The following is a 13,595-nucleotide window of genomic DNA, read 5'->3' as shown; positions in this document are numbered from 1 at the left end:
CTGGCAAAGTACTTCTATACATGCCACCACTCATGTAGTTTTACTGCAGCACTACTTCATTTGCATCATTCACAGTACGCTTGTGTTACAATACTGGAGGTTTCAGTTGACGAGCTGTTGGAAGCTGCTGTGTTTGAATGGCTGAATTGTAATTTTACATCTGTTCCACTGTGTGTGTGTGTGTGTGTGTGTGTGTGTGTGTGTGTGTGTGTGTGTGTGTGTGTGTGTGTGTACAGCTACAGATGCAGAGCTGATGGATAAATGGGAGGTGGCTCTGGGACCAAAGTACCAGGTTCTGGTGAGACCACACATTGTTCACTGATTCTCTCCATTTTGGATGTTCAATACTGATGATTATAATGCTTCTTTCATCTGGACCTTGTTGTGTGTGTGTGTGTGTGTGTGTGTGTGTGTGTGTGTGTGTGTGTGTGTGTGTGTGTGGTGTCTGTGTCTGTCTGTCTGTCTGTCTGTCTGTCTGTCTGTCTGTCTGTCTGTCTGTCTGTCTGTCTGTCTGTCTGTCTGGTGGGTGTGTGTGGTCTGTTGTGTGTGTGTGGTCTGTCTGTCTGTCTGTCTGTTGTGTGTGTGTGTGTGTGTGTGTGTGTGTGTGGGGTCAGGTGGTGAACTTGGACCCTGTCATTGAAGACGATGCAGAGCTGCAGAAATCCTCCAAGGTGAGAAACATCAGACATGTAAACTGAGCTGTGTGTGTTGTTACATTCAGCAGTCGTGTATTGATATGGTCATTTTGGAGGCTGCATGTTGTGCTGCTGTTGAATTGTGTTGCATTATATTGAGAGGTATTTCTAATATTTTTTCCAGTCCATTTATATCAATGAGGGGAGACGAAATATTAGAAACACCTCTCAGTAAAACACAGTACAGTTCAACAGCATCACAAACTGCAAAGTGATCAAACAGTTGAATCGACTCGTCTGTGAGACAGTTTGAGGACAAACTGAACATTATGGTTGTGTACAGCTGCTGCCCATCCACACCCTGCGTCTTGGTGTGGAGCTGGACTCGTTCGATGGTCATCACTACATCTCCTCAGTGGCCCCTGGAGGCCCCGTGGACAAACACGGAGTCTTGAGACCAGAGGACGAGCTCCTGGAGGTAAATACATGTACACTCACGCAGACAAACACTGTGGGACTAAAGGGGGGAGGGGAAGCTGGGCTAGCTTTGTCAGAAGTTTCATCATAGCATACAGGTTGTTGGAGCTCTTTCTCTGCAACAATATTAATTACAGCTGCAGCAGGTGTTTCTTCATTGAACAGCGTTAACCACCCAGCATGTGAGTTGTAACAGTGCTCGAACCTGACCCCCCCACTATGAACTCTATGAAAGACGCAGTGGACAGTCGGTGGTTCTCCAACGCTAACTCTTACTAAAACCACAGTGTCTCCTTTTACATATGGACTTCTTCACCTGTTCAATAAACAACATACAACATGTGAGTTGGACTTTTTCTCCTTTTATGGAGTGAAGCTCGCAGGTCTCTGCGTCTGCCTGTAATCTGCCTGTAGCTCCAACATCATCTCTTCTGACTAAACATGGAGTGCCACAAGGCTCAAATCTGGAGCCGCTGTCTTTATATGTTACCACTAGGGGTCATTATCGAGCAACAAGTGCAGTATTGATTTTCAGTGTGTCGCTGATGTCACCCGACTCTTTATAGTTATTGCTCCTGATAATCTCCATGAATGTATGGATGACTCCAGGGCTGGGAGATATTTATCATATTATATTACGTTATCAAGCTTGGCTGCACCTCTTGTAACCAGAGATAACATCCTGTCAACAAACACAAGTCGAGTTTTTGACTGAAAATAACCTTTTTGTGCATATTATATTAACTCATGATTTTAAATTAATCGGATGAGTTCAGGTTCTTCCTGAGCCCTTCATGAACCACAACTTCCTCCCGTTGAATCAGGGAAGTTATGTTAAAGTTAGAAAGTCGTGGTTGTCGGCAGACAGCAAAGGAAACTGTGCTCACTGTCCTCTATTTCTGCTCACTGCATGAAAGAAATCTCTTAAACTAATTACAGTTCACATGATTATATTCTAATATTTTTAGATAACAATGACATGTAATCTGCCGTGTGTGCAGGTGAATGATGTTCAGCTGTACGGTAAGTCTCGTCGAGAGGTGGTGTCGTTCCTCAAAGAAGTGCCTCCTCCCTTCACTCTGGTCTGCTGCCGACACCCGACCTCTGACCTGGAACCAGAACGAGAACCAGAATCTGAATCTGAACCAGAACCTGAACCAGTACTGCGACCCGGACCTGGACCAGTAAGCCAGTCGCAGCACAGTGTGGAGGAGGTGAAAGCATCAAGGAACACACACTCAATATCACAGTATTAATGAGATATTAATATACCAATATTGATCATTCATATGATGAATGTATGAAACGTCATGCACAAATAATAAAATGTATGTTTACTAGAATACATGTTCTGCTGTTTAAAGGTCTCTGTGTCGTCTGTGCAGATCGAGCTGAAGCTGTCGTCGATGCTCTGCAGTCAGACAGAACTGAGAGACGGCAGCACTGAGCAGCAGCAGGCAGTGAGACAGGTAACCCGGCTATTATTCATATTATATTCATATTACAATAAACGTTTTGTCATCTTCATTGGAAAAGCAAAAATACAAAATGTAGGGGATGGATTCTAATAGGAGGGAAATAATAATAATAATAATAATAATAATCAAACAGCTGTTTGCCACAGACAGTTGGCAGGTTGAGTCTTATCCAGTCTTGTGTGTGTCGGCAGCAGCCCTCTTCTGTAGAGGAGGTGCTGACGGAGGAGACCCAACACAGACAGGAGGAGGAAGAGGAGGGGGAGCAGGATGAAGATGAAGAGGAGCTGGCTCTGTGGTCTCCAGACGTTCAGGTGTTGGAGCTGCAGAAGGAGAGAGACAAAGGCCTCGGCTTCAGCATCCTGGACTACCAGGTAACAACAACCCAGTCCTCCTCCACCTGCTGCACCACATCCTCAGTCCTTCAGTCAGTCAGTCCTTCAGTCAGTCCTTCAGTCAGTCAGTCCTTCAGTCAGTCCTTCAGTCAGTCCTTCAGTCAGTCAGTCAGTCCTTCAGTCCTTCAGTCAGTCAGTCCTTCAGTCAGTCCTTCAGTCAGTCCTTCAGTCAGTCCTTCAGTCAGTCCTTCAGTCAGTCAGTCAGTCAGTCCTTCAGTCAGTCCTTCAGTCAGTCCTTCAGTCAGTCAGTCAGTCCTTCAGTCAGTCCTTCAGTCAGTCCTTCAGTCAGTCCTTCAGTCAGTCAGTCAGTCCTTCAGTCAGTCAGTCCTTCAGTCCTTCAGTCAGTCAGTCAGTCCTTCAGTCAGTCCTTCAGTCAGTCAGTCAGTCAGTCCTTCAGTCAGTCAGTCAGTCCTTCAGTCAGTCCTTCAGTCAGTCAGTCAGTCCTTCAGTCAGTCCTTCAGTCAGTCCTTCAGTCCTTCAGTCAGTCCTTCAGTCAGTCAGTCACTCCTTCAGTCAGTCAGTCACTCCTTCAGTCAGTCCTTCAGTCAGTCCTTCAGTCACTCCTTCAGTCACTCCTTCAGTCAGTCAGTCAGTCAGTCCTTCAGTCAGTCAGTCAGTCCTTCAGTCAGTCAGTCAGTCCTTCAGTCAGTCCTTCAGTCAGTCAGTCAGTCAGTCCTTCAGTCAGTCAGTCAGTCCTTCAGTCAGTCAGTCAGTCAGTCCTTCAGTCAGTCAGTCACTCCTTCAGTCAGTCCTTCAGTCAGTCCTTCAGTCACTCCTTCAGTCAGTCAGTCAGTCCTTCAGTCAGTCAGTCAGTCCTTCAGTCAGTCAGTCAGTCAGTCCTTCAGTCAGTCAGTCACTCCTTCAGTCAGTCCTTCAGTCAGTCCTTCAGTCACTCCTTCAGTCAGTCAGTCAGTCCTTCAGTCAGTCAGTCACTCCTTCAGTCAGTCCTTCAGTCAGTCCTTCAGTCACTCCTTCAGTCAGTCAGTCAGTCCTTCAGTCAGTCAGTCAGTCCTTTAGTCAGTCAGTCAGTCAGTCAGTCAGTCATAAACCTGGGACAAAACAAGACACTTGAAGACGTCACTGTGTCATGATAATAAATCAAGATTCATTGATCATTAAAATGAGTTGCATTTGGAACTGGATGAGGTCTTGGAGGCTGGTCCCCAGTCTTCAGTCCTCATTGAGGGCCGTGAAGGACTCATTCACACCTTTTCCAATGAAATGGAGCAAAAAAGAAAGTTCTGAGACACCGAGCCTGAAATATTTGTTGAAGAAGACATTTTAAGTTTTCAACTACAAGGGCGACTCTGCTGTATGTGAGGAAACACCACGACGACCAAAGCTCGGTGATTACAGTAGAAAACATCTGAAAACTCACTTTCTACTCTAACGTGCTGCTCCCAAGATATGATCTCTTCCTCTCTCAAACATACAACACCAGGCCGAATGTTTGCTGAACAGTTCAGGTCCAAAGTTCCCGTCAGTCGTGTAAAGACGGTCCAGAGGGTCTCAGTTATCATGTTATTACAGTAGCTTGAACATGTTAGGAGGCCTGTGTGTGTGTTTCAGAGGATGGGAGGCAGGAAGTTCCACGTGTTGAGCTTTACTGAAATCGCATTTAGTGTTGGCGAGGAAAGACTGAAGACTGTGGAGAACGTGTGTGTGGTAGTGGTTGTCGTTGTTGTGCAGTTTAACCATCATCAGTTTACTTGGTTCTGTTGGTGCTGTGAGTCAGTCAGTAGGTAGTCTGACTCACCGGATGTAGGCTGCTGAGATACGTCACCATTCTCCTCCCCTTCCGCTACGACAAACTACAGCATCAACCACCTCCGAGCTCGCAGCCTGCACCCTGAAAATGGAAAAGTGTTGACGTGATTTGGATCATCAGTGGTTTTAACGGGTCCAGTGAGCTCCTCCAGAGCTAAAGTATAGCTCGTCTGGGATTTAAACGTTTTAATGCCAGGGCTCGCCTCCCCACGTGCAAGTGTTCCACTAAAACAAGTTCCTCCAGACACTAGGGGGGGTCACTAGCCAAGACGATTGTGATTGGTTTAAAGAAAAACAAACAAGCCAGAGTGTCTTTTTCCCAGAAGGACGATGGGTTGAGCCGGACCTGTCTCCAAAGTGTGGAGGTAGGTCTGACAATGAGACTCATACCCTCATTAAATATGATGCATCTGCTGTGTGAAACAGCACATCTGGTCTTTCCCCGTGTGTCATGTTTTATGCTGTTGACATGTGCAGAGCTCGTCTTTGTCCAATAAAACAAAGCAGAACACTCTCGAAGCCGTCGAGATATCTCACTGTGTGAGTGGAAACTCTGGCCTGCTGTGCACTAGAGGAAAAGTCAAGGACTCATCGAAGTCTTTAGGATTCAGTCTGTGGGGAACGTAACATGACAATCCAGCTAATGGTTTTAGATTTTCAGTCTGAACCCAAGTGAACATGTATCAGTGTGTGTAACAGGAACAGAAACACACTCACACAGAGTTCATCACCTCCCTGCAGGTGTTTCCTGCTGGAGGTGGAGGAACACGCGGTGAAGCCGGTGTGGTTCGGCTTCACCGCGGCTGTGTTCTTCACAGCGAGGTGTACGAGTGTGACGGTGGACAGCAGGACAGACTGTTCTTCTTCTCTAGTTGTCTTCTGCTCTCTGTGTTAAACACCGCTCAGCTTCAGGTCTGTTTGCTAGTTCTGCAGCTTGTTGCAGAAACATAACGCATCATAATACATCATTACATTTAGCCAACGTAAAATGGCATCCATCCTCATGTAACGATCATCAAAAGAGTAGATTGAGGAGTCGTCATGTGTCCAAGTGGTGACAGGAAGCTCTGACACCCAGCCAACAAGCAAACATGAACATCAGCTGATCTGACAGGACTGTCGCTGGTTGAACTGGAGCTGCAGCTCAACTTGAACTGGAAACACTTCCTGATTCACCAGCACGTCATTATTTTGGGGGGTGATACATGTAATGTTGTCTGTTTTAGTCCCCTCAGGAGGAGGAGAAAATGAACATTTTAAACAAAACTTTGTGTTTGTTTGACTGAAAGAGTTCATGTTTAGACTCATCGCTGTCTGGGGAGAAACCCTGTGGTGCTTTTCTCCCCCACCCTGCTTCAGCACTTTATCTTTAGGCACAGCTTCACCTCCAAGACCTCTGCCTCCTCCTCTCATCCTCCTCCCTCCTCAGTCAGATCCAGAGGTGGGGGGGGGGGGGGGGTCTAATAATATTTTCTATCAATTCAAGACATGGAATCAAGCAAATCTTTGATTAAATTAATCTCTTAACGCTCCATCACACGGTGATGTTTAGACGCCTTCTGGTGTGTTTGGTCACTTTCCATTCTGATTTGCATTAACAAGGTTTTTATAAAGTTTTACTGGAAACTGATTTTCTGCTTCTTCCAAGAAGAAGAATGACACGTAGTTGTCACATGAAATGCAGCTGAACTGCTTTATAAAAACTGTAAAACTAATGAACTACTGAACGTGGTCTCAGTTGGTGGACGTACAGCATGAAGACAGTTAGTCCTCCTCACTGACTGAGGCCGCTCATCCATCAGCTGTCCTGCCTCTTTCCTCCTGACAGTCTCTGACCTCTGACCTCTGACCTCTGCTGGAGCAGGATCGTACAGTAGCACAGAGGTCAGGATCAGTGTCTGGTGTTGTGGATCTAAGTGTCAGGGGCCTCTGTGGGGCCCCAGCGGCCTCCTAATGCAGATAAGTGAGACCCCCTGGTTGTTGTTTAGAAGCTTTGAGGCTCGGAGACGTATCATCTTTTACCAGAGTTCCCAGTCTGAGCTGACCTCTGGTTTCACTGGAAACATGAGCGAGACGGTGAAGACATGACCAAATGACCATTATAACCATCAGAACCATTATAACCATCAGACCATTATAACCATCAGAACCATTATAACCATCAGAACCATTAAAACCAGTATAACCATCAGAACCATTAGAACCATCAGAACCATTAGAACCATCAGAACCATTAAAACCAGGAGAACCATTAAAACCATCAGAACCATCAAAACATTAAAACCATCAGAACCATTCAAACCATTAGAACCATCAGAACCATTAATGCATCAGAACCATTAGAACCATCAGAACCATTAAAACCCATCAGAACCATTAAAACCAGCAGAACTATTAAAACCACCAGAACCATTCAAACCATCAGAACCATTCAAACCATTAGAACCATTAGAACCATCAGAACCATTAAAACCATCAGAACCATTCAAACCATCAGAACCATTCAAACCATCAGAACCATTCAAACCATTAGAACCATCAGAACCATTAGAACCATCAGAACCATTAATGCATCAGAACCATTAATGCATCAGAACCATTCAAACCATCAGAACCATCAGAACCATTAATGCATCAGAACCATTAAAACCCATCAGAACCATTAAAATCATCAGAACCATCAGAACCATTAAAACCATCAGAACCATTAAAATCATCAGAACCATTCAAACCATCAGAACCATCAGAACCATCAGAACCATTAATGCATCAGAACCATTAAAACCCATCAGAACCATTAAAACCAGCAGAACTATTAAAACCATCAGAACCATTTAAACCATTAAAACCATCAGAACCATCAGAACCATTAGAACCATCAGAACCGTTAATGCATCTGAACCATTATAACCATCAGAACCATTCAAACCTTTCAAACCATCAGAACCATTAGAACCATCAGAACCATTATAACCATCACGCAGGCCGTTTATTCTCTCCAAAGACTCGTTTTCGCAGCTTGCCGCCATCTTCGCAGTAACTGGAGCAAGAAAAGCCTCATTTGGAACAACGAGTCTCTGATTTCAGACAGAAGTTGAAATTGAAGCAGCTTCTCGTTTTCAGCTGGTAGCCACTGATCTCAGCGGTCGGCTGTTTCAGGTGATTTAATCAGCTGTTGGTCGCTGACTTTTAGGGTTATTTGAATTCTGACAAAAAAAGAATATTATGAGAACTAACTCAAAAAGAAAGAAACGTGTTTCAGGAAGAAAGTCAGCATGATGTAGATGGATGGCTGTAGGAGCAGGTGGTCAGGATAGATTGTAGTTTGACAGATGAGCGGTTGGCTGACAACTGGCTAAAGTTACTTTAACACCCCCCCTCAGCTCAGGACAGGGTGTCCAAAACCTGGACAGGTGGACTGTGGTGAGACCTCAGCTGTAAGATTTTAGGATTCAGATTTTCAACACATTAGATGTGTTCTTGTGTATTTTACATCAATGCTGCCTTAAAGGGACAGTTCACCCAATTAAAAAACAAACAAACATATTTTCCCCCTTCCCTCTGGGGGCGTCCAGCCACGCAGATCATTTCAGGTTGTTGTTGTTCTGATATCAGCTGTTGAGGTTTCTGCTGCCGCCCCAACATGAAGGTGCTCGGCATTGAAAAAGATAGTGATAGTCCACAGAGCCAGAAGTGGTTCAGTCTGTGACTGAGAGTTTGTTTTTATCTTGTATGTAATGTCAAATATCACAGGATACAGCTGTAACTGTGGCCACGCCCACACACCGACCAGCCAATCAGAAGTCAGATACTGATGTCTCTCTCTCTCTCAGAGTTTAGTTCATTATAGAGGCTGTATGATGACATCACCTGTGTGTGTGTGTGTGTGTGTGTGTGTGTGTGTGTGTCATGGCTGGTTGGTCTTGGCTTCAGCCTCAGATTTGGACAATACAGCCTGTGTTCAGAGACCAGCTGGAACCAACACACACGTTTGTACTTCTATACTTGTGAGGACCCTCTTTGACATTATGCGCTTCATATCCCTCAACCCTAAAACCAAGTTTTAACTCTAAAACAGCTTTTTGAAGAAACAAGGACTTTACAAAACTGTCCTCACTCTCTAAAGTTCCAGTTCCACTTTCCCAAAATGTCACATTCAAAAACAGTCCTCACTTTTACACAACGACCTAATGTACCATATGATCCTGAATATAGTACGACCCAGATTATAAGATTTAATTACAGTATATATAGAAAGAAAAAATATGATATTCATCTTTCTTCATGTTGAAAGTGCAGATGATCTAAAAAGAAAAGTAAATCAGTGAAAACCAGAAACAATCTCAGGTTCTGACTCAAGTATTTCACCTCAGAGTGAAACTGACCCTTTGACAGTTTTCACAAAATAACATGAATCAACTTCTCTCACAAATCTTCAGTGTCTCTCTCTCTCTCTCTCCCTCTCCTCCCTCTATATCTCTCGCCCAAGGGCACGTCGGTCCAGTGTTCCTGCCAAAGTGTTTCCTGTTACTGACTCTCAGGCTGTCAGAGTTGAGTGAAAGATGGTTGGAGGCAATAAGAGAAGAGCTGATCAGATCTGTCTGTCTGGACTCCGGCTGATAGTTTCCACTAAAAACTGACGCCTTTCAAAATGGGACCAGTTTCAGACGTGAAAGAGGTGTTCTGTTCGTGACCTCTGAAGTGGCACGTTGACCATCAGAGAAACAGTATGAACGCAGAGAGCAGGTCGTTGGTTTCATCCTGTCCGTGTGTGTGTGTGTGTGTGTGTGTGTGTGTGTGTGTGTGAATGCAGCTAAGGCAAAAGAAAAGCAACAAGTCACTCAATGAACGACAAACTGCCGTCAGAAACACACATAGAAGTCGTTTTTTCAGATGTTCACTGCTGCGCTGGAAGGTTCCCTGTGGAGCAGTTTGTTTATGAGTGCAGACAAAATGGCGGACCTGACAGGAAATCACGTGACCTCAGCAGCAGAAGGTGGTCTTCTGCGTGGTGCAGCGAGGTCCCTCTTAACAAAACGGGGACACTCTGTTTTGTTGACCGACCAGACCAAAATGATGCAGTAATCAGAGTGCTCATATACTTTTAACATTAAGCGTATATTCAGTTTGAGAAAATGGAGAAAGTACGTTTTTGGTCTGAGTGTGAAGTTCAGTCTCAGAGCTCCTGAATATTTTTTGACTCTGTTTATTTCACTTGTCAGTTTCATTCTGGCATCATAAAGGTCTTCAGAACTAACTTTGTGTAGACACTCTGCAACCTACATATCCAAAAACTCCAACAACTCTTCATTGTTATCCAAGCAGGAAAAACCAACCGTGGAAACATTTCACTACTTTTGGCAAAGTACATTTTTAATTTCTTTATTTTTTCTCCTACGTTTCTGATATCTCCACTTTTTGACAGCAGAGGCCTTTCTTTTTCCGGAGGATCTTGTAGGAGTGGAGGACTTGGGTTCTGACTCCTCACCACCTGTAGCCATGTTGTTCAGTCTAAAAATACAGCGCAGCTTTGTTCTGGCAGCCTGAAACTTGGCACAGCAGCTCGTATTGCAGCGCGGGCGATGCCCAGGGTTCAACACAGGGGAATTCACAAAATGTACATCCACTCTAACCAGGAGAGGGTTTTATAGCTGGTATATGAAGCTCTGAGGGGTTTGGATCCTGGCAGGACCGAGCCGTCCTTCTGGTCACGCTGGTTAAACAGACGGAGCCGAGACGAGGCCTGTTGGTGGAGTTTATCTGTGTATATGTTGTGGACAGGACAAACTATTATTTCAAAACTTGTTCTAAACTTCAAAATCACAAAAGCTGAAACTGCTGATGTTCCCGCTCATACATACTCAATGTTACAGGTCGGTAGATTCCCAATCATCCTGGGAGCTTTCAGGAAAAGAACTCATTTGGTTCATTAATTACAGGTAAAATAAAAGACAGTGGTCAATTGATACACTCCTAATTAATTAATGCTAAGCTAGCTCTCAGCAGGTCAGCAGCAACAACATGCAACAATCTGCAATTAATAGATGTAAGAATGTCATTTAACATGTCTGAAGAATAACTTTCTCAATAATAGATTGATGATGAATAAATCATTTACTTGGATTTAAATTTAGCAGTTTTTCATGGAAGTTCTTCTGGAACTGTTAATAAACTCACAATAACTGACTAAACTTATTAAGATGATGAAAGAAGTTTGATAGAAGTTTTTCTTTCTACACAAAGAGTTCAGCTCAGAAAGTTCTACTGGAAGAGACAGACAGAAGATAACCGAGTCGCTCGTTCCTCTGAGGAACTTTAGACAGTAATTTAACTCCAGGATGAAAGGCAGTGTTTCTCTGTCCTCTGTTGCACCGTAACCACACCCAAAGTGATGTCACAGTGTACCGACACACCCTGGAGTACACGTTTACATCAGAGCAGCAAGGTGAGAAAGTTTAAACAAGCGTTTCAGTTGCTCTTTAAAGCTTTACTCATAGATTTTAGAAAATAAATGTGCTTTGAGCGTAGAAGAAGAATAATGACTCAGGCTCAAAGGTCCACTTACTAGCCATTTAGAGCTTTCAGCTGAGCTTCACGCTCAAGGGTTTGTTCGGAGTTTCTTATCTACTGACACACTTATCTTACTCACATGGTGATTGATGGCGTCCAACAGTTGAACCCAGAGTGATTACAGCACATGAGCACGATGATCCTCAGCCTGAAACCTGAGCATGTTGTGATATTAGATATTACTTCAGCTGCTGAGAGCCGGTTGGACAAGAGACAGATTCTGTTGTTGTAGAGTCAATGTTCACATCAAGAGTGCTGAAATTATTTCACTGTTGGAGCATGAAATTGTCTTTTTACACTTTCCAGTCTTTGTTTGAAAGTAAACTCTTTAACACCTCCCTGCTGACATTTGTCTGTTCGTCCTTCATCCATCTTCCTCTTCAGTCCGTCTGTCCCTCAGTCCGCTTCTTCTTCTCTGATTCTTCCCTTTGATTCTCTGCATGTTTGTGTGTTTGTATAGATGGATTTTCTGTCATTTCCCTGGTCTCTGTCTCCCCCTGCCTGTCTCTGCTGCTCTGCTGAGAGCCGATCAGAGAGGATCACTGTGAGTACGTCTTCCTCTCTGGAAGGAGGACAGGGGGGACAGGAGGAACAGGAGGAACAGGGGGGCCGGAGGGACAGGAGGAACAGGGGGGCCGGAGGGACAGGAGGAACAGGAGGAACAGGGGGACAGGGGGGACAGGAGGAACAGGAGGAACAGGGGGGCCGGAGGGACAGGAGGAACAGGGGGAACAGGGGGACAGGAGGGACAGGAGGGACAGGAGGAACAGGGGGGCCGGAGGGACAGGGGGGACAGGAGGAACAGGGGGACAGGAGGGACAGGGGGGACAGGGGGGCCGGAGGGACAGAAGGAACAGGAGGAGCAGGAGGAACAGGAGGAACAGGGGGACAGGAGGGACAGGAGGAACAGGGGGGCCGGAGGGACAGAAGGAACAGGAGGAACAGGGGGACAGGAGGAACAGGGGGTACAGGAGGAACAGGAGGACAGGGGGGACAGGAGGAACAGGAGGAGCAGGAGGAACAGGAGGAACAGGGGGGCCGGAGGGACAGAAGGAACAGGAGGAACAGGAGGAGCAGGAGGAACAGGAGGACAGGGGGGACAGGGGGGACAGGAGGAACAGGAGGGACAGGGGGGACAGGGGGGACAGGAGGAGCAGGAGGAACAGGAGGAACAGGAGGACAGGAGGGACAGGAGGGACAGGAGGAACAGGGGGGCCGGAGGGACAGGGGGGACAGGAGGAACAGGAGGGCCGGAGGGACAGGAGGAACAGGAGGAACGGGAGGAACAGGGGGACAGGAGGAACAGGGGGGCCGGAGGGACAGGGGGGACAGGAGGAACAGGGGGGACAGGAGGGACAGGAGGAACAGGGGGGCCGGAGGGACAGGAGGGACAGGAGGAACAGGGGGGCCGGAGGGACAGGGGGGACAGGAGGAACAGGAGGAACAGGAGGAGCAGGAGGAACAGGAGGACAGGGGGGACAGGAGGGACAGGAGGGACAGGGGGGCCGGAGGGACAGAAGGAACAGGAGGAACAGGGGGACAGGAGGAACAGGAGGACAGGGGGGACAGGAGGAACAGGAGGAGCAGGAGGACAGGAGGAACAGGGGGGCCGGAGGGACAGAAGGAACAGGAGGAACAGGAGGAGCAGGAGGAACAGGAGGACAGGGGGGACAGGAGGAACAGGGGGGCCGGAGGGACAGGAGGAACAGGGGGACAGGAGGGACAGGAGGAACAGGGGGGCCGGAGGGACAGGAGGAACAGGGGGGACAGGAGGAGCAGGAGGAGCAGGAGGGACAGGAGGGACAGGAGGGACAGGAGGAGCAGGAGGAACAGGAGGAACAGGAGGAACAGGAGGAGCAGGAGGACAGGAGGGACAGGAGGAACAGGGGGGCCGGAGGGACAGGAGGAACAGGGGGGCCGGAGGGACAGGAGGAACAGGAGGGACAGGGGGGACAGGAGGAACAGGGGGGCCGGAGGGACAGGAGGAACAGGAGGAACGGGAGGAACAGGGGGACAGGAGGAACAGGGGGACAGGAGGAACAGGAGGAACAGGAGGAGCAGGAGGAGCAGGAGGAACAGGAGGACAGGGGGGACAGGAGGGACAGGAGGGACAGGAGGAACAGGAGGAACAGGAGGACAGGGGGGACAGGAGGACAGGGGGGACAGGAGGAGTAGGAGGAACAGGAGGACAGGGGGAACAGGAGGAGCAGGAGGACAGGAGGGACAGGAGGACAGGGGGGACAGGAGGGCTCTCTGTGTCTCATCTGTGTCACAGT

General features: G+C 47.0%; 1 protein-coding gene across 1 annotated transcript in view; it reads left to right on the top strand.

The window, feature by feature from the left end:
• patj (PATJ crumbs cell polarity complex component) overlaps positions 1-13,595 on the top strand; it is a 96,182-nt gene that overhangs the window by 19,179 nt on the left and 63,408 nt on the right. The window contains exons 13-18 of the mRNA XM_070908664.1: positions 237-298; positions 615-671; positions 979-1,113; positions 2,114-2,326; positions 2,498-2,581; positions 2,782-2,961. Coding sequence (XP_070764765.1) covers positions 237-298; positions 615-671; positions 979-1,113; positions 2,114-2,326; positions 2,498-2,581; positions 2,782-2,961 — 731 coding nt within the window. The remainder of the gene's footprint in view (positions 1-236; positions 299-614; positions 672-978; positions 1,114-2,113; positions 2,327-2,497; positions 2,582-2,781; positions 2,962-13,595) is intronic.

Source organism: Enoplosus armatus, chromosome 7, assembly GCF_043641665.1.
Source record: "Enoplosus armatus isolate fEnoArm2 chromosome 7, fEnoArm2.hap1, whole genome shotgun sequence".
Lineage (NCBI taxonomy): Eukaryota > Metazoa > Chordata > Actinopteri > Centrarchiformes > Enoplosidae > Enoplosus > Enoplosus armatus.
Note: the sequence above shows the minus strand (reverse complement) of the source record. Positions and strands in the feature narration are given on the sequence as shown.